General features: G+C 43.4%; 1 protein-coding gene and 1 pseudogene across 1 annotated transcript; both read left to right on the forward strand.

Annotated features, from left to right (window-relative positions):
• Nucleotides 1–10,875: 10,875 nt before the first annotated feature.
• Nucleotides 10,876–11,613, forward strand: LOC102277650 (melanoma-associated antigen 9). Its single transcript, XM_005888792.1, has one exon. The coding sequence runs from the start codon at nucleotides 10,876–10,878 to the stop codon at nucleotides 11,611–11,613; it is 738 nt and encodes a 245-aa protein (XP_005888854.1).
• Nucleotides 11,614–16,138: 4,525 nt separating this feature from the next.
• On the forward strand, nucleotides 16,139–16,781 carry LOC102275671 (nudC domain-containing protein 2 pseudogene; annotated as a pseudogene).
• Nucleotides 16,782–20,902: the final 4,121 nt, after the last annotated feature.

Raw genomic sequence — 20,902 nt, forward strand, 5'->3', positions numbered from 1 at the left:
TGAAGTAAATGATTGCAATATTATAAGGGGAAGGAAGGAGACATTAGGATTATCTTGTTATTTTAATGTAGTAACACTAACCATGAAGCAATATAGTGTTATGTGAAAGTAGACATGGATTAGCCTTAAAAGTATATTGCACACTATAAGTCAACAAATAACAAAAAAAAATTAAAGCATACTTGATATGCTATCAATTTTGGAATAAAAATGGAATCATATAAAATGCTGAATAAAAACCACAAAAGGCAGAAAAAAAGCAGAAGACAAAAATAGGAACAAAGAACAAGGGCACCAAATAGAGAACAACAAGTGTGGTAACTATTAATCCAACTATATCAGTAATCACTTTGAATATCAATGGTCTAAATGCACCAATTAAAACATAGAGATTATCAGAATGGATAAAAAAAAAGATTTATTACTATGTTGTTTTCCAGTACCCACTTTAAATATGAAGAGCTATATGGATTAAAAGTAGGGGACTTCCTGGTGGTCCAGTGGTTTAGAATTCACCTTTCAATCTAGTATTCTTGGGCTTCCCTTGTAGCTCAGCTGGTAAAGAATCCACCTGCAATGCAGAAGACCTGGGTTCAATCCTTGGGTTGGGAAGATCCCCTGGAGAAGGGAAAGGCTACTCACTCCAGTATTCTGGCCAGTAGTCCATGGGGTGGCAAAGAGTCAAACACGACTGAGCGACATTCACTTCACTTCACTTCACTTTGCAATGCAGGGCACAAAAGTCGGATTCCTGGTCCAGGAAGATTCCACATACCATGGAGCAACTAAGCCCACATGCCACAATCACTGAGCCCACACACTCTGGAGCCCATGTGCCAAAACTAAGACCTGACATAGCCAAATACATAATTTTATAAAAGTAAATGGATGAAGAAAAACATACCATGCTGATACTGACCAAAGGAAGTATAGGTAGTATATGAATTGCAAACAGAGAAGACATCAAAGTGAAAAAAAAAAGTTATCAGGTAAAAAAAAGGCCATTTCATGAAGACAAAGGGGTCAATGCCTCAAGAAGATATAACAATCCTTAAGGCATATGTGCCTAACAAGAGAATGTCAAACTATGTGGGACAAAAAATGAGAGAATCACAAAGAAAAATAGATAAATACACTATCATCACAGTTGGAGAATTCAACATCCTTGTATCAGAAAGGGACAGATTCAAGCAGGCAGAAATTCGATAAGAACATCAGTTCAGTTCAGTTCAGTCACTCAGGTGTGTCCGACTCTTGGTGACCCCATGAACTGCAGCACGCCAGGCCTCCCTGTCCATCACCAACTCCCGGAGTCCACTCAAACTAATGTCCATCGAGTTGGTGATGCCATCCAGCCATCTCATCCTCTGTCGTCCCCTTCTCCTGCCCCCAATCCCTCCCAGCACCAGGGTTTTTTCCAATGAGTCAACACTTTGCATGAGATGGCCAAAGTATTGGAGTTTCAGCTTTAGCATCAGTCCTTCCAATGAACACCCAGGACTGATCTCCTTTAGGATGGACTGGTTGGAGCTCCTTGCAGACCAAGGGACTCTCAAGAGTCTTCTCCAACACCACAGTTCAAAAGCATCAATTCTTCGGTGCTCAGCTTTCTTCACAGTCCAACTCTCACATCCATACATGACCACAGGAAAAACCATAGCCTTGACTAGACAGACCTTTGTTGGCAAAGTAATGTCTCTGCTTTTGAATATGCTATCTAGGTTGGTCATAACTTTCCTTCCAAGAAGTAAGCATGTTTTAATTTCATGGCTGCAATCACCATCTGCAGTGATTTTGGAGCCCCCCCAAAAAAATAAAGTCAGCCATTGTTTCCACTGTTTCCCCATCTATTTCCCATGAAGTGATGGGACCAGATGCCGTGATCTTCGTTTTCTGAATGTTGAGCTTTAAGCCAACTTTTTCACTCTCTTCTTTCACTTTCATCAAGAGGCTTTTTAGTTCCCCTTCAATTTCTGCTATATGGGTGGTGTCATCTGCATATCTGAGGTTATTGATATTTCTCCCGGCAATCTTGATTCCAGCTTGTGCTTCATGCAGCCCAGTGTTTCTCATGATGTACTCTGCATATAAGTTAAATAAGCAGGGTGACAGTATACAGCCTTGACGTACTCCTTTTCCTATTTGGAACCAGTCTGTTGTTCCATGTCCAGTTCTAACTGTTGCTTCCTGACCTGCATATAGGTTTCTCAAGAGGCAGGTCAGGTGGTCTGGTATTCCCATCTCTTTCAGAATTTTCCACAGTTTATTGTGATCCACAGAGTCAAAGGCTTTGGCATAGTCAATAGAGCAGAAACAGATGTTTTACTGGAACTCTCTTGATTTTTCGGTGATCCAGTAGATGTTGGCAATTTGATTTCTGGTTCCTCTGCCTTTTCTAAAATCAGCTTGAACATCTGGAAGTTCACGGCTCACATAGCACTGAAGCCTGGCTTGGAGAATTTTGAGCATTACTTTACTAGCGTGTGAGATGAGTGCAATTGTGTGGTAGACTGAGCATTCTTTGGCATTGCCCTCCTTTGGGATTAGAATGAAAACTGACATTTTCCAGTCCTGTGGCCACTGCTGAGTTTTCCAAATGTGCTGGCATATTGAGTGCAGCACTTTCACAGCATCATCTTTCAGGATTTGAAATAGCTCAACTGGAATTCCATCACCTCCACTAGCTTTGTTCGTAGTCATGCTTCCTAAGGCCCACTTGACTTCACATTCCAGGATGTCTGGCTCTAGGTGAGTGATCACACCATTGTGATTATCTGGGTTGTGAAGACCTTTTGTTTACAGTTTTCCTGTGTATTCTTGCCACCTCTTCTTAATATCTTCTGCTTCTGTTAGGTCCATACCATTTCTGTCCTTTATCGAGCCCATCTTTGCATGAAATGTTCCCTTGGTATCTCTAATTTTCTTGAAGGGATCTCTAGTCTTTCCCATGCTGTTGTTTTCCTCTATTTCTTTGCATCAATTGCTGAGGAAGGCTTTCTTATCTCTCCTTGCTATTCTTTGGAACTCTGCATTCAGATGCTTATATCTTTCCTTTTCTCCTTTGCTTTTCCCTTCTCTTCTTTTCACAGATATTTGTAAGGCCTCCTCATACAGGCATTTTGCTTTTTTGCATTTCTTTTCCATGGGGATGGTCTTGATCCCTGTCTCCTGTACAATGTCACAAATCTCCGTCCATAGTTCATCAGGCACTCTATCTATCAGATCTAGTCCCTTAAATCTATTTCTCACTTCCACTGTATAATCATAAGGGATTTTATTTAGGTCATACCTGAATGGTCTAGTGGTTTTCCCTACTTTCTTCAATTTAAGTCTGAATTGGCAATAAGGAGTTCATGATCTGAGCCACAGTCAGCTCCCAGTCTTGTTTTTGCTGACTGTATAGAGCTTCTCCATCTTTGGCTGTAAAGAATATAATCAATCTGATTTCGGTGTTGACCATCTGGTGATGTCCATGTGTAAAGTCTTCTCTTGTATTGTTGGAAGAGGGTGTTTGCTATGACCTGTGCATTCTCTTGGCAAAACTCTATTAGCCTTTGCCCTGCTTCATTCCATACTCCAAGGACAAATTTGCCTGTTATTCCAGGTATTTCTTGACTTCCTACTTTTGCATTCCAGTCCCCTATAATGAAAAAGATATCCTTTTTGGGTGTTAGTTCTAACAGGTCTTGTAGATCTTCATAGAAACGTTCAACTTCAGCTTCTTCAGCATTACTGATTGGGGGATAGGCTTGGATCACTGTGATATTGAATGGTTTACCTTGGAAACGAACAGAGATCATTCTGTCATTTTTGAGATTGCATCCAAGTACTGCATTTCAGACTCTTTTGTTGACCATGATGGCTACTCCATTTCTTTTAAGGGATTCCTGCCCACAATAGTAGATATAATGGTCATCTGAGTTAAATTCACCCCTTCCAGTCCATTTTAGTTTGCTGATTCCTAGAATGTCGACGTTCACTCTTGCCATCTTCTGTTTGACCACTTCCAATTTGCCTTGATTCATGGACCTAATATTCCAGGTTCCTATGCAAGATTGCTCTTTACAGCATCAGACCTTGCTTCTACCACCAGTCACATCCACAACTGGGTATTGTTTTTGCTTTGGCTTCATCCCTTCATTCTTTCTGGAGTTATTTCTCCACTGATCTCCAGTAGCATATTGGGCACCTACCGACCCGGGGAGTTCCTCTTTCAGTATCCTATCATTTTGCCTTTTTATACTGTTCATGGGGTTCTCAAGGCAAGAATACTGAAGTGGTTTGCCATTCCTTTCTTCAGTGGCCCATATTCTGTCAGACCTCTCCACCAGGACCCGCCCGTCCTGGGTGGCCCCAGGACACAGCATGGCTTAGTTTCATTGAGTTAGACAAGGCTGTGGTCCATGTGATCAGATTGGCTAGTTTTCTGTGATTATGGTTTTAGTGTGTCTGCCCTCTGATGCCGTCTCACAACATCTACCATCTTACTTGGGTTTGTCTTACTTTGGATGTGGGGTATCTCTTCACGGCTGCTCCAGCAAAGTGCAGCTGCTGCTCCTTACTTTGGACAAGGGGTATCTCCTCACAGCCGCCCCTCCTGACCCTGAACATGGAGTAGCTTCTCTCGGCCCTCCTGTGCCCATGCAGCCACTGCTCCTTGGACGTGGGGTTGCTCCTCTCAGCCGCCATCCCTGACCTCGGGCCTGGGGTAGCTCCTCTCACATAACTGAATCCAAAAACATCAGCAGTCAACTGGATGTAATTGACATCTATAGACTGCTTCATCCAACAACAGCAGGATAAACATTCTTCTCAAGATCACGTGAAACATGCACCAAAATAGATCACATTAAGGGCCATAAAACACACCTTCTCAGTCTACAATGGAATTCGGCTAGAAATCAATAACAAAAATTGTTGACAAATTCCAAACTACTTGAAAATTAAACCACAGATCTATAAATAATATATGGGTCAAAGTAGAAATCTCAGAGAAATGAAAAGAATATCTTGAACTAAATGAAAATAAAAGCAAAACTTATCAAAACTTGTAGGCTGCAGCAAAAGCAGTGCTAATGGAAATTTATAGCATTGAAAGCATAAATTAGAAAAGAAAAAGGATCTAAAATCAATAATCTAAGTTTCTACCATAGGCGTGCCTAAAGAACTATGGACTGAGATTTGTAACATTGTACAGGAGGCAGTGATCAAAACCATCCCAAAGAAAAAGAAATGAAAGAAGGCAAAATGGTTGTCTGAAGAGGCCTTACAAATAGCTGAGAAAAGAAGAGAAGTTAAAGACAAAAGAGAAAGTGAAAGATACACCCAAATGCATGCAGAGTTCCAAAGAATAGCAAGGAGAGATAAGAAATCCTTCTTAAGTGAACAATGCAAAGAAATAGAAGAAAACAATACAATGGGAAAGACTAGAGATCTCTCCAAGAAAATTAGAGATATCAAAGGAACATTCCATGCAAAGATGGGCAAAATAAAGGACAGAAATTCTATGGACCTAACAGAAGCAGAAGAGATTAAGATGAAGTAGCAAGAATACACAGAAGAATCATTTAAAAGGGGCTTAATGACCTGGATAATCACGATGGTATGGTCACTCACCTAGAGCCAGACATCCTGGAGTGTAAAGTCAAGTGGGCCTTAGGAAGCATCACTACAAACAAAGCTAGTGGAGGTGATGGGATTTCAGCTGAGCTATTTCAAATCCCAAAAGATGATGCTGTTAAAGTGCCATACTCAGTATGCCAGCAAATTTGGAAAACTCAGCAGTGGCCACAGGACTGGAAAAGGTCAATTTTCATTCTAATCCCAAAGGAAAGCAATGCCAAAGAATGTTCAAACTACCAGATAATTGCACTCATTTTACATGATAGCAAGTTAATGCTCAAAATCCTTCAAGCTAAGCTTCAACAATACGTGAACTAAGAATTTCCAGATGTACAAGCTGGGTTGAGAAAAGGCAGAGGAACCAGATATTAAATTGCCAACATCTGTTGGATCATAAGAAAATTCCAGAAAAATGTATTTCTTTTTTATTGACTATACTAAAACTTTTGACTGTGTGGATTACAACAAACTGGAAAATTCTTAAAGAGATGGGAATACTAGACCACTTTACTTGTCTCCTGAAAAACCTGTATGCATGTCAGAAGCAACAGTTAGAACCGAACATGGAACAATAAACTGGTTCAAAATTGGGAAAGGAGTGTGTTAAGGCTGTGTATTTTCACCCCGTTTATTTAATTTACATGCAGAGTGAAAGTGAAAGTCACTGAGTGAAAGTCACTCAGTCGTGTCCAATTCTTTGCTATCCCATGGACTGTAGCCCTGCAGGCTCCTCTGTCCATGGATCCAGGCAAAAATACTGGAGTGGGTTGCCATTCCCTTCTCCAGGGGATCTTCCCCACCCAAGGATCGAAGCTGGGTCTCTCGCATTGTGAGCAGATTCTTTACCATCTGAGCCATATGCAGAGTACATCATGTAAAATGCTGGGCTGGATGAAGCACAAGCTGGAATCAAGATTGTCAGGAGAAATATCAATAACCTGAGATATGCAAATAACACCACCCTTATGGCAGAAAGCAAAGAGGAACTAAAAAGCCTCCTGATGAAGGTGAAAGAGGAAAGTGGAAAAGGTGGCTTAAAACTCAACATTCAAAAAATTAAGATCATGGCACCTGGTCCCATCATGTCATCTGGTCCCATCATGTCATAGCAAATAGATGGGGAAACAATGGAAACAGTGACAGACTATTTTCTTGGGCTCCAAAGTCAATCTGGATGGTGACTGCAGCCATAAAATTTTTAAAAAGATGCTTGCTCCTTGGAAGAAAAACTATGAAAAACTAAACAGCATATTAAAAAGCAGAGACATCAGTTTGCCAACAAAGATTTGTATAGTCAAAGCTATGGTTTTTCAGTAGTCATGTACGGATGTGACAGTTGGACTGTAAAAAAGGCTGAGGGTTGAAGAATTGATGCTTTTGAACTGTAGTGCTGGAGAAGACTCTTGAGAGTCCCTTGTACTGCAAGGAGATCCAACCAGTCAATCCTAAAGGAAATCAACCCTGAATATTCATTGGAATGACTGATGCTGAAGCTGAAGCTCCAATACGTTGGTCACCTAATGCGAGGAAGTGACTCCTTGGAAAAGACCCTGATGTTGGGAAAGATTGAGGGCAGGAGGAGAAGGAGGCAAAAGAGAATAAGATGGTTGGATGGCATCATCAACTCAGTGGACATGAGTTTGCACAAACTCAGGAGATAGTGGACAGGGAAGCCTGATGTGCTTCAGTCCTTGGGGTGGCAAAGAGTCGGACATGACTGAGTAACTGAGCTGAACTGACCGAAGGAATAGATGAAAAATAGAAAAACGTGTTAACCACAAATAGTAAGGGTAGGTATTCTGTCATGAAATTATATATATACTTATATATATTATATCAGCACTGGACAATGCTGTTGTCGGTCTCTGTCTTTGCTAAATCCAGCTTGTACATCTGGAAGTTTTTGGTTCACGTACTATTGAAACCTAGCTTGAAGAATTTTGCTAGCATGTTAAATGAGTGCAATTGTGCAGTAGTTCGAATTATTTGGCATTGCCCTTCTTTGGGATTGGGATGAAAACTGACCTTTTCCAGTACTGTGGCCACTGCTGAGTTTTCTGGACAATGCAGACAACCTGAAAACAACAGGACTTCACCAAATTCCACTGTTCAACCTCTTCAGTGTAGAAAAGAAACCTGACAGAACAAAGGGATTCTGAAATCTGGTTGCTGCTGAGGGGCCCCCATGGGAAGGTATCTGGTTACCTGTGCTCCCCCAAGGTCATGGGCACAGCAGCTCCCCATCCAGCATCTGTGCTGGGACTGCAGCCTTCTCTCAAGGGTTAATGAGACCCCCTCCTGAGTGAGGATGAGGGGGTCCAGTCACCCCGGAACAGAGGGTCCCGTAGAATACAACTCCACCCCTGCTGGGACTCCTAGAGGCCCCAGTCCAGGCTGTCAAGCTGAGCCTCCCACCTCCCTCTCACTTTCTCAGTGAACGTGGGGAGTCAGAGGCTTGGTCTGTGGGGTGCAGTCTCAGATGGGCAGTGGGAGGGGCCCACATCCTACGGAGACTCAAGGTGAGAACCAGAGGAGACTGAGGGTCCCCAGAGGATGCATGTGCAGCCCTCCCAACAGCCCTGGGGGACCAGGGGTCATGGCGTCCAGATGTGACGTCACTGATCCCGATGGGAGGGGAGGAGTGAGGCCTGGATCAGGTGTCTGGGTTCAGGTCAGCAGAGTGAAGGAGCCCAGCTGTGCTAGGAGTCAAGCTAGAACCCTGAGGGGGGCTCTGGGACCCCAGGGCATCCAGGTTGTCAATGCTTTCAGCCCTGGGAGACCCCGGCAGGGTTGTAGAAATGAGCCCCCTTCTCCCGCTTGCCTCTCAGGGGTCCTAGCTGGGGAGAGCCTGGTTCTAAGGGGAGCAAGGTCGGGGTGAGAGGGTGGTACCCAGACCTGCTGAGAGTCAGAGTGAAGAGCAGAAGGAGTGTTGAGGATGGCCGGGGGCATCATCTCAGCTTTGGGAAGCTCTGGGCTTGGAGCCCTGATGTCATGTCCACAGACTCCCCCTGGGGGGTCTCAGGGCAGTGACGGCCTTGGTGTGAGGGTTCCGCCTCCAGTCAACAAAAGGGGCATCCCTGGGCCTGCCAGGACTCAAGATGAGGATCTTGAGGGAGGACGCAGGGAATCCCACAGGTCCCAGCACCTGCGGTCAGCCCGGGGCGACTCTGGTGGGGGCATGAGCTCGGGGTCTCAGAGACATTGGAGACTTGATATAAGGGGCAGGGCCTCAGAGATTGGAGGGGAGATTCTTAGGTTCTGAAGCAGTTTGGGTGAGGGAGGACTGAGGGGATGCTGGACCCCAATCAGAGGAGACCAAGAGAAGCCCATCCTGGCTGTTGGTCCTGCGTGACCCTGAGGTACGATGAGCACAACAGGCATGGCCTGACTTCCTGACATCCGGGTCTCATACGGGGGACCTGGTACAGGGGGCTGACTTCCTGACCTCAGGGTCTCAGATTGGGCACCTCACATATGGGGAGAGGCCTCAGGTGGGCCGATTCCCAGGTCTGCGGGGCGTCAAGTTAAGGACCCTGAGGAGGGACTAAAAGACCCTGGGCCCCAGAGAAGCCCATCTCTGTTGTCAGTCCAGGGCGACCATGGAGTAGGATGAGCACAACACGCATGCGCTGACTTCCTGACATCCGGGTCTCAGACTGGGGACCTGGTATAAGGGGCGGACTTCCTGACATCCGGGTCTCAGAGAGACCGGGGCCATGGTGTGAGAAGCCGCGCCTGAGGTACGGAGAAGACAGAGTCCAGGTCCTAGCGGGGTTCAAGGTGAGGCCCCTGAGGGAGGAGTGAGGGGAGCCGCACCCCAGAGGGGACCCTGGTAGTCCCCGGGTGGAACGACCATGTGCAGCATAGCCTGACATCGGGTCTCAGAGAGACTGGGGACCTTGTGAAAGTTGCGGGGGTCTCAAAATGGCAGACGGGACAATCCCCAGTCCTGCCTGGAGTCTAGGTTCCATGTGAGGAATGACTGAGGTGGTTATACCGCAATAGGGAGGCAGGGATCCTGGCCCTTGTGGGGGCTCATGGAGGCCCTGGAACGGGGTGAGCCAGGGTGAGCATTTTCTTGACCTCTGGCTTAGGGCCTCGGGAGGTGACGTGTTTGGGCAGAGGGCGGAGGCTTCAGGTCTGCTGAGGGTGGACTCCCCGGACCCCGAGGGAGGACTGAGTAGACCCCCGCCCCTGTGGTCAGTGCTGGAAGGCCTGGCAGGACATGAGAAGAAGCTGAGGCCCAAGCATCTCCCCAACCTAGGACTCGCGGGAGGCCCTGGGCAGGTGCAGCCGCATGTGGGGCCCTTCAGTGCTTTCTCTCCAGATTCGGGTCTTGTTCTGAGAGTTTCCCTGCAGGTCCCCAAAGGGGAGGGTCCAGGCCGGCCAGGGGAAAGGTGAGCACTACAAGGGATCCCCGAGGGGACCTCCTACTGTACAATGGGGGGACCTCACAGATTCCACCCCTCCTACCATCACAGAAGGCGTAAGTCTGTGCCACAGTCTACCCCCAAGGTGCCCCCTCCATTTCTCTCACAGGGGCTCCAGGAACCAGAAGGTGAAGGCAGAGGTCTGAGGCCAGTGTCCTGAGGTCAGAAAGCAGAGGAGGTCTAGGCAGTGCCAGGAGTCAAGGTGAGTTGTTTCCTCTGAGTGTGCACCAGGGACTCCCTATTCCAGAACAGAGGGGACCCCACAAGACCCTAATTCCCCTGCTGTGTCAGCCCCGGAACCTTAAGCTGTGCTGGCTGCACCCTAGGGAGCCACCTCACATCCTCCTTCAGGTAGCCAAGGGGTCAGGCCGCTCAGCAGGAGCTCGTCTATGAAGCCCGAGAGCACCCCTCAAGAGGAGACCTATAAGTGGCCTGAGTCAGACGTCCCAGGGTGGGTTTCTCAGCCAAGGCTGCTCACAAACCCCCTCTCCCACAGGCCTGTGGTCCCCATCTGTCCCCCTTCCTCACTTCTGTCTGCAGTTCGATGCCAGTCATCATGCCTGGGATGCATGAGCTCCGCCTGCCTGAGAGATTCTTTCAGAATCTAGGAGAGGATGAGGATCTGATGGAGGCACAGTTCGTTTGGAGTGAGGAGGAGGAGGAGGAGGAAGAAGAGGAGGAGCAGCAGATGGAGGAAGAGGAGCAGATGGAGGAAGAAGAGCAGGTGGAGGAGGTGGAGGTGGTGGAGGTGGTGGAGCAGGTGGAGGAAGGAAATGCAGCTTCCTCTTCCTCCTCTCTCCCGGTCTGGGGCACCCTGGAGGAGATGGCTGCTGCTGAAACAGCCAGTCTCCCCCAGAGTCCTGTGGGTGTCTGCCTCTCTCCCACTGCCATGGCTGACACTCCAGGGAGCCAATCTGAAGACCATGGCCCCAGCGGGCAAGATGAAGTGCCAAGCACCTCGCATGACCACGAAGATGCCAGCTCCTCACTCCAAGATGCACTACGGGTGAAGAAGAATGAGCTGGCACAATTCCTGCTCAGTAGGTATTTTGCCAGGGAGCCGACCACAAAAGCAGAATTGCTGAATAGTGTCCTCAGAGATTACCAGGACCACTTCGTGGTGGTCCTCGGTCAAGCCTCAGAGTACCTGCAGCTGGTCTTTGGTTTGGAGGTGAAGGAGGTGGACCCCAGTGAGTACACCTATATCCTGGTCCCCACCCTGGGCCTCACCCTCAATGAGATGCTGAGGGATGAGCAGAGGTTGCCCAAGGCTGGCCTCCTGGTGATAGTCCTGTGCCTGATTGCTGTGGAGGTCAACTCCGCTCCTGAGGAGGCGATCTGGGGCGCACTCAGTAGGATAGGGGTGTATCCTGGGAGTGAGCACTACATCTATGGGGAGCCCAGGGAGCTGCTGACCCAAGTGTGGGTGCAGGAAGGTTACCTAGAGTACCGGCAGGTGCCTGACAGCAACCCTGCTTGCTCTGAGTTCCTGTGGGGTCCCCGGGCCTATGTGGAGACCAGCAAGTCTGAAGTCCTGGAGTATCTGGACAGAGTCAGTTGAAAAGGTCCCAGTTCCTTCCACCCCCTCTGCAGAGGCTGCGAGGGAGGAGAAAGGGGAACTCTGAGCCAGAGAAGCAGCCAGGCTCCTTCCAGGCCCACATCCAACAGCTTGTCCTGGGAGCAGGAAGGGAGGCTGATCTTTCCCTCTGTGACTGAAGAGGGAGCAGTAAGCCTTCTTAGCAGTGAGGACTTGGGCCCATTGGGGGAACCTGGTATGTGGCATCTTTGTGTTCCTTTTCTCTACAATGACATGGGGACTCACCTCTATTTTCTTTAGGAATTTTTCAAGTATTACTGCTTTTTAATAGAAGGCTTAATGAGTTTCAGTGTTTAACTGTCAGTGACATTGATCACACCATGTTTGTACTTACCCATTTCAAGAACAAGAGTTTTGCTATTTTGTAAAAGGAAGTTAGGAACTCTTCCATTTTATTTCATGGTTTTGAACAAGATAATATGGAATTAGAATGATTTTGGAAATGTGAACTTACTTAGTAGTTACATAGTTGGTGGAAGAAGTCTAAAATAAAAAGTGATTGTAGTGAAGTCTTGCTTCTTATACTTTTTGTCTATCATTTTGTACAGCTAAGCTGTCTCTGTTTATTTGGATTTTCCCGGGTTATTTAAGGTATGATAAAATTGATCTGAGTTCATGTTGATCTCACGTGTATTTGTACTTATCCAATTCAAGACTGAGGTTTGCTATTTGTAAAATCAATTAAGAAGCCTTCAGTCATGGTTTGTGATCCCAAATTAGATAACAGTGTTGGAACAGGAATTTACTTGGAAATGTGAAAGTAATAGCAGTATAATTAATGGGGTCAAGAAATAGAGAAATAAAAGTAAATGGTTGTTAATTATTGAATTCTTATCCTCTTTTTCTGTCATTCTGTAAAATTAAAATATATATGTACAACCTGGATTTGTTTGGCTTATTTAATAAAGTAGAAAATCTGAATGAATAAGCCTCTGCTCACTGGCTCATTTATTCCCAAGACCTTCACAGAGCCTGTGCTCTGTGGAAGGCCCTGTGTTAGCAGTGGGGACACTGGGAGAAGCAGGACACCCCCACACCTAGAGCGATGGTCTAGGAACTGCAGTCACAGAAGGAAAATGGAGAGATGTCCCCTAATCCCACAGAACAGGGCAACATGGGGCGAGGTGACGGGGCTCCAGAAGGAGCACTTGAGTGTCAGTGCCAGAGCCAGGGCAGTTTGGGGCTTTGGGAAGCTGGAGTTCCTGTGAAAGATGACTATGAGAGGTGATTGTGATGAAGCTCAGTGGTGGCAGCCCTCAGACCTGCAAACTGTGTGTCTTGGGGGTGAGGGGAAAGTCTGAAATGGATCTTTGCTATGAGGTGTCCTTTTGGAGGGCTTCCTTGTGCCTCAGCTGGTAAAGAATCCACCTGCAATGCAGGAGACCTAGGTTCAGTCCCTGGGTTGGGAAGATCCCCTGGAGACAGAAAAGGCTGCCCACTCCAGTATTCTGGCCTGGAGAATTCCGTGGACTACAGTCCTTTTGGATCCTGGGTAAACCCCAGAGAGACCTCATCCTGGGGCAAGAAGGGGCCCTGACTTGTCACATTGCTGTTGACCACAGGGATGAAGTAGGTGTTTTCTACTCTCCATCTGCTAGAATTTCTTCTCGGTATGTGGTTACATTCCTTGAGAGTGATGCCAAGAAGTCCGTGGACAAGCACTGTTGTCCCTGGTCTGGGAGAGCCAGAGTCCATGGCATTATTATTAGGTAATCTTGAGAGTATTAGGGGCAACTCAAGCAGTGTATAGATTTTTGGTGGAGGTAGAATTAGTGAAAATCATAGTTTGGATGGAAGAGCAGCTGGGAGGGAGAGAAGGAGTTGGTTCTTGACAAATTGTAGAAGCTTTGAGTTGCATCCAGCTGGGGAAGACTCCTCCATGCCTGAATTAAGTAGTAGATCCTCAAGGAAGGAGATCGTGTTGAGTTTTATTAATAAAACAAAGTTTCTGGCTAAATTAGCATTCTGTCATATTGTGTTGCATGCTGTCTGAGATATCTTAGGTAACAGCAACAACAAAATTTCCCAGAGCTCAGAGTTGTGAAATTGAGATCCAAATACTAGTACAAATAACTGCTAATCATAAAGATCAAACCAGGTTCTGCGTGAGGTGCTTTATTTATATCCTTGCAGCCTACAGACAGGGCTCCTCATACCTGTTTGCTGCACAGATGAAGAACTGGGGCCCCAGGGTTTGGGCATCTTCCCAGAATCACATGCTATTAAGGACCAGGGTGGGGTCAGGGTGCCATAACAGAATATCATAGATTGTGTGTAGCTGAAGCAACAGATGTTTATTTCTCATAGCTCTGGAGCCTGGGAAGCCAGAGATCAAGATGGCTTGATGGTTGGTACCTTGTGTGAACTCTCTACCTGGCTTGTGCATGGCCACCTTCTCACTATGCCCTCACATGTCAGGAGGGAGAGAGAGAGAGGGAGAGAAGTAGGTTCTGTGGTGTCACTTTGCAGCTCTGATCTCATATTGAGGGCCCTACCCTCATAACCTCATCTAAACCTCATTATGTCCCAAAGGCTCCATCCCCAGACACATCACATTGGGGATTAAGCTTCAACATATGAATTTTAGGGGGACACTATTGAGTCCATAGCATCTCCCTTGTAGATGAGGAAAGACCATGAAACAAACATCTACTAAGGCTGAATTCCTAAAACTTTAGAATATTCCTACTAGGTGAAAAATGCTTCCTTAATGGACACGCCAGCTTCAATTTAAAAAGAGCAAGTAACCATCCTTCTTCTGTCTCTTGTCTGATACATGCCTCACAGGAAATCCCTGATTTTCAGAGTGCCTAATGGCGCCTGTGCAGGTGCTCAGGCAAGTTCAGCCACGTGGAGGGTAACAGAAACTTGGGCTGAGATTGTTCTTGCATCAAAAGAAAAGAGAACATTCTTGCTTAATGAGATTATAGACAGAAATTGCCATAAGTCAATGTGCAGGCCTGACCCTGCCTCCTCCCATCCCTAGCAGCCTTCTTGGGCACCATCAGAGTTTAGTACACAGTAGGTACTGGTATAGCTGTCTTTAGATTCCTCTCTGGTGCAAAAAAACCTCTCTACTTTCTGGGGTCCAAGGGCTTAGGCTGAGTGGGCAGGTACCTGGTGGGCCAGCCCATGATCTTTTCAGAGGGTGAAGCACTTGGCACCATGGCACCTGGAAGAACCTCTTGTAGTGAGGGTACAGCTTCAGGAGGGCATAGGGTCATTTGCTGGCTTGGCACTCTGTGGGCTTTTTCACATCTGGCAGCCTGGGAGGCAGTCAAACAAAATCCCAAGGTTGAAAGATACAAGATCAACACATAAAATTTACTGTATTTACATACAACTACAATTTTAAAAATTAGAAACCAAAAATTTTAAACACCATTTTCTGATGAGTTATGATGAGTGTTATTTACTCTGATTTCTTTATTTTAATTAATTAATTTATTTTAATTGAAGGCTAATTACTTTACAATATTGTAATGGTTTTTGCCATACATCAACATGAATCAGCCATGGGTGTACATGTGTCCCCGATCCTGAACACCCGCTCTTACCTCCCTCCCCATCCCATCCCTCAGGGTCATCCCAGTGCACCGGCCCTGAGCACCCTGTCTCATGCATCGAACCTGGACTGGAGATCTATTTCACATATAGTAATATACATGTTTCAATGCTATTCTCTCAACTCATCCCACCCTTGCCTTCTCCCACAGAGTCCAAAAGTCTGTTCTTTGATTTGTGTCTCTTTTGCTGTCTCCCATATAGCATCATTGTTGCCATCTTTCTAAATTCCATATATATGCATTAGTATACTGTATTGGTGTTTTTCTTTCTGACTTACTTCGCTCTGTATAATAGGCTCCAGTTTCATCCACCTCATTAGAACTGATTCAAATGCTCTGATTTCTGTGATGAGTATATGTTGCTTCTATAGTGATCAAATAGATTCTTAAGTTATTATAAAATATTTAAGTTTTAGAAGGCTTTCCTTTCAGCTGAAAAGTTATGTGCCCAGAGATATCCACCAAGTTTCATTTCATATGTAACAAGAAATCTTACAAATTATCTCCATTAATATATTAATTTCCTCTTCAGAAAAAACTTACCATTTTCCAAAATTGCAATATTTAGGTATAAATCTAACAAGACATGCACAAGATCTATGTGTTGAAAGCTACAAAATGCTAATGAAAGAAATCGAGACCTAAATAAATAGTAAATAAATAGAGATAAGTATCATAGACTGGTCAACTCAATGTAGTGATGATGTCTGTTTTCACTAAATTGATCCATACATTTAAAACAATGTCAATTAAAATTCCATCAGAATTTCTTTTGTAGATATAAACAAGCTAATTCAAAAAGTTTATGGAAGGACAAAAAACAAATTAATGGAAGGGCAAAAGAACAAGAATAGCTAAAACAATTATGAAAAAGTAGAATAGCTGCTTGCTCAGTGCCACCATGGCCAGGAATCAACTAGAGTATGTCAGCCCCATTTGAGGCTTGCAGTGGGGTGGTTCCATGTGGAACCCAGTGGAGCCAATGGTACAAGACCTCAAAGGAGGTGTTCACTGAAGTTCAAGCACCACTAGACACTCACACCCAGGATATCCAGTGTGGCCTGAAGAGCAAGCATGTGGCACTGGCCATGGGTGGCCACAAGATCCTCAAGGTAGTGGCAGGGCAAACTCTTTGACTCTACAATAGCTGATGAGGGAACATGGACTCTGGAGGATAGAAAAATGATCCATATTGTTTTTACAAAGATGAGGAGAGATGCAAAAAATTGTTGGACTTATCTTCTAGAATATGAATATACAGCTCACCCTTGGGTTCAAGACCAAATGCAGAGAAAACTTACATTAGGGAGATTCCAGAAAGAAAATCCTGGTTTTGACTTCAGCGGAGCAGAAATCTCAGGAAACTACACTAAAGGTGGACCAGATTTCTCAAATCATGAGAAATAACTGATCTTCTTGCTGCATTTTGTGGATCCTAGCAGATGTTGCCAACGTAATCAGAGGAACTGATTATGTGGTGGAAGGAAAATGTGGATGCTTAGTTAACAAATTGCAAAATACATTTAAATATGGTTCTAAAAATTGCATTCAAATATGATTTACATAGGAAACATCTTAAATACTGTGGGAACTATTCTATTGATACATGGCAACTTTTCTTTTGGACTTGTTTTTGCTCAGCATGATGTTTGATATGCTGCATTTTACTAATTTCATATTTAACCTGTATTTTTAATATGAAAAGTTTTAAGGTATAGATCATGTAAAATGACAGGGTGCTTTCAGGGAAAATTAAGTTTTTCTTTCAATAATTGTGATGCAGGAATTATGTTCAATAAACTTTTCTAAATAGGAAAAAAAAAGTAGAATAAAATTCTACTTTCTTAAAATACCTGATTCTAAGAAAAGGTTGTAGTAATCAATGTATACCTATGGAGATTCTTGCTGATGTTTGACAGAAAACAACAGAATTCTGTAAAGCTATTATCCTTCCATTAAAAGATAAATAAAATTTTTTAAAAAATATTCTGTGTTATGTTGAGGTATGTTCCTTCTATTCCTGCTTTCAGGAGAGTTCTTATCATAAATGGATGTTGAATTTTGTCAAAGGCTTTCTCTGCATCTATTGAGATAATCATATGGTTTTTATTTTTCAATTTGTTAATGTGGTGTATAACATTGATTGATTTATGGATATTGAAGAATCCTTGCATCCCTGGGATAAAGCCCACTTGGTCATGGTGTATGATCTTTTTAATGTGTTGTTGGATTCTGATTGCTAGAATTTTGTTAAGGATTTTTGCATCTATGTTCATCAGTGATATTGGCCTGTAGTTTTCTTTTTTTGTGGGATCTTTGTCAGGTTTTGGTATTAGGGTGATGGTGGCCTCGTAGAATGAGTTTGGAAGTTTACCTTCCTCTGCAATTTTCTGGAAGAGTTTGAGCAGGATAGGTGTTAGCTCTTCTCTAAATTTTTCGTAGAATTCAGCTGTGAACCAACCTAGACAGCATATTCAAAAGCAGAGACATTACTTTGCCAACAAAGCTTCGTCTAGTCAAGGCTATGGTTTTTCCTGTGGTCATGTATGGATGTGAGAGTTGGACTGTGAAGAAGGCTGAGCACCGAAGAATTGATGCTTTTGAACTGTGGTGTTGGAGAAGACTCTTGAGACTCCCTTGGACTGTAAGGAGATCCAACTAGTCCATTCTGAAGGAGATCAGCCCTGGGATTTCTTTGGAAGGAATGATGCTAAAGCTGAAACTCCAGTACTTTGGCCACCTCATGCAAAGAGTTGACTCATTGGAAAAGACTCTGATGCTGGGAGGGATTGGGGGCAGGAGGAGAAGGGGACGACAGAGGATGAGATGGCTGAATGACATCACTGACTCGATGGACGTGAGTCTGAGTGAACTCCGGAAGTTGGTGATGGACAGGGAGGCCCGGCGTGCTGCGATTCATGGGGTCGCAAAGAATCGGACACGACTCAGCGACTGATCTGATCTGAATAAAGAATTGGGTTTATATTTTATTTTAATCTCATTCATTACGCACTGTCAACTTCTTAAACCATAATACAAAATAAGAGATTTAAATGAATTTTAATTATGGAAGCAATACTGACATTACACCTTCTTTAGTAAAGAAATCAAAATGCTGTTTACCACCGATATCCCCTCTGGCCATATCTCTCTTTGTTGCTGACAAGTAAATCTTTCCTCCACACTTTTCCATGTGAATTTATAAGTAGAGGTTCTGATAACAACTGCACAATGTTCAGTGGACATTATTTTTGTTTTTTTTTAAACATACAGGTATTATACTTTGATTATCCCTGTGTACTTTATTACGTTTTTATTCAAAATATAAATATATCTTAGTCATTTATATCACAGTAGATGTGCCACATGTATTTAACATTAAAATTTCTTCCTAGTTTTCCTTATAAAAACATAACATATCTTATTTCTATTCTATTTTCAAATATTTAGGTCATTTCTATTTTTTTTTAATGGAGACAAATCTGCAATGAATGTCTTTGTGTAGTTTCAGGGGAAGTTGCTCTGGGTTGCACATCAAAATTTTTATTTTGCACAAACTTTATTTTTATGAAGTTGATGAGTGGAGATAGTATCTCATTGTTTATTCTGCATTACTCTGATTTTAAGGAGATTGTGTATTTTCATACACATCTGATTGGCTACTAATACCTTCCTTTCTATGCATTGCCTAGTGAAATGCATTGTTCTTTTAGAAAACTGGGCTATATATCTTGAAATTATTGACTTATAGGATTGACATTTATCTAATTTTGTCACTGTTTTGCTTCTAATTTATTTGTTTTTAATTGGAAGATATTTTCTTTACAATATTGCATTGGTTTTTGCCATACATCACCATGAATTAGGCATAGAGACAGAGGTCATTTTGCATTTTTTAAAATATTTTTTCCATGTGGGATTTTATCATGCAGAAAATTTAAATGTACTATATGATTCTTTATGAATCTGCTTCAGTACTTTGCTTTATAAATTTCCTATACTATGATAGAAATTCTTTCTAATTATTTTTCAAACACTTTTTCTAATTTTGCTTGATACATTTATACTTTTCAATTATCTGGAATATAATCTTTTTATGTGCCCTATGAGGTGCTTTTTTTCCTCCAGAGAGTAATTCAAAGTCCTCACACCCAGTTACTGAAAAGTCCATTATTTTACATCAACTTGAAATTTCAATACAGCATAGACTAAATTTCAACATATTTATATGTTTACTTATTGACTATTTTCACGTGAAGCAATTTGTCTTTAACAATTACTCTTTAATTGCCATAGTTTTATAATATGCTTCAATTCTGAAAGTTATGCCTTTCTTTTGTGTACTTTCTTTTAAAAAGTTAGGTTAACTATGTTGGTTATTAACTGTTTCTGAACTTCGATGACCCAGAGGGATGGTACAGGGAGGGAGGAGGGAGGAGGGTTCAGGATGGGGAACACGTGTATACCTGTGGTGGATTCATGTTGATATATGGCAAAACCAATACAATATTGTAAAGTTAAAAATAAAATAAAATAAATTAAAAAAAATATTCTGTGTTATTGATTAAAGGGTAGACACACTAATCAGTGGAGCTGATTAGCGAGTCCAGAAATAAACTTCACTGGGCAATGAAGAATTTGGGAAACAAGAAACGGGATCATAACTTATGTTAAGAATGTAGAGGTTAAGGTGATATTTGTTGGCGGTGCTGGAAACCCAGACAGTAAGTTTAGAAGTTAGTGTATTGGACAGAATGGGGTCCACACAGATAGGTGTCTGTGCAGGAGCATAAGGTCCATGTCTGAAGAAGGGTCTTCCAGGACAGAGCCTTCCCAGCTGTGGTCAGGAAGTCTTCGGAGTGCTGTGGCTGAGTGTCAGAGTCAACTTCTGTGAGGGGGTAGGCAGAACTCTGGGATTACAGTCCTCACTTCCACCAGAGTGTTCAGCCTTGTTTATATTTGTGAAGTGGATTTCTGTGGAAGGCTTAACTTGGAATAAGAGGTTCCACATCTAAAATTTTGACAGCCACTATCCACTAGATAAATGATACATCATATCATAGAATTCCAGCCTTCAAGTACCTGAGCCCAAGGTTGTCTTCAGGTCTCTGATCTATTTATCCTGAACAACTTTTTTTACCAAAGATCTGCCAACTGCCTAAAACTCACACATTAGGCTTGAGGAGATAAGTTCCTGCATATTGGGGGATGTGGTGAGAGGTTGTAAGCTCAGTCTTGGCAATGACTATCAAGAGCAAAGTCTTAAAAGTGTCCTGACATAACAAGTATAAGATGGAAATGTCATTATTATAACTGTATAGTGTATTCCATGGGGTCACAAAGAGTCAGACATGACTGAGAGGCTGAACAACAACAATACATGAGCCACAAATACATAGAAAAAATAATTTAAATACAAGAAAACTTTCTCCCATTTAAGTCTTTCCTAAATTTAATCTTAGTGCACCTTTAGTTTCCAGCTGTGTTTGCAGAAGAGGAGATGGCATCTTATAGCATGTAAGCCACTATCTAAGCAACAGTCTTTTTTTAAAAAAAAAATTCTTTTCTGTTATGGTTTATCACAGGATATTGAATATACTTCCCTGCGCTCTACAGTAGGACCTTTTTGTTATCCATCCTACATGTAATAGTTTGCATCTGCTAATCCCAAACTCCCAATCAACTCC

The sequence above is a fragment of the Bos mutus genome, chromosome X (assembly GCF_027580195.1).
Source record: "Bos mutus isolate GX-2022 chromosome X, NWIPB_WYAK_1.1, whole genome shotgun sequence".
NCBI lineage: Eukaryota > Metazoa > Chordata > Mammalia > Artiodactyla > Bovidae > Bos > Bos mutus.

What these genes read in the sequence shown, in the direction of transcription:
- LOC102277650 (XM_005888792.1), top strand. Translation starts at nt 10,876, where the DNA reads ATGGCTGCTGCTGAAACAGCCAGTCTCCCCCAGAGTCCTGTGGGTGTC.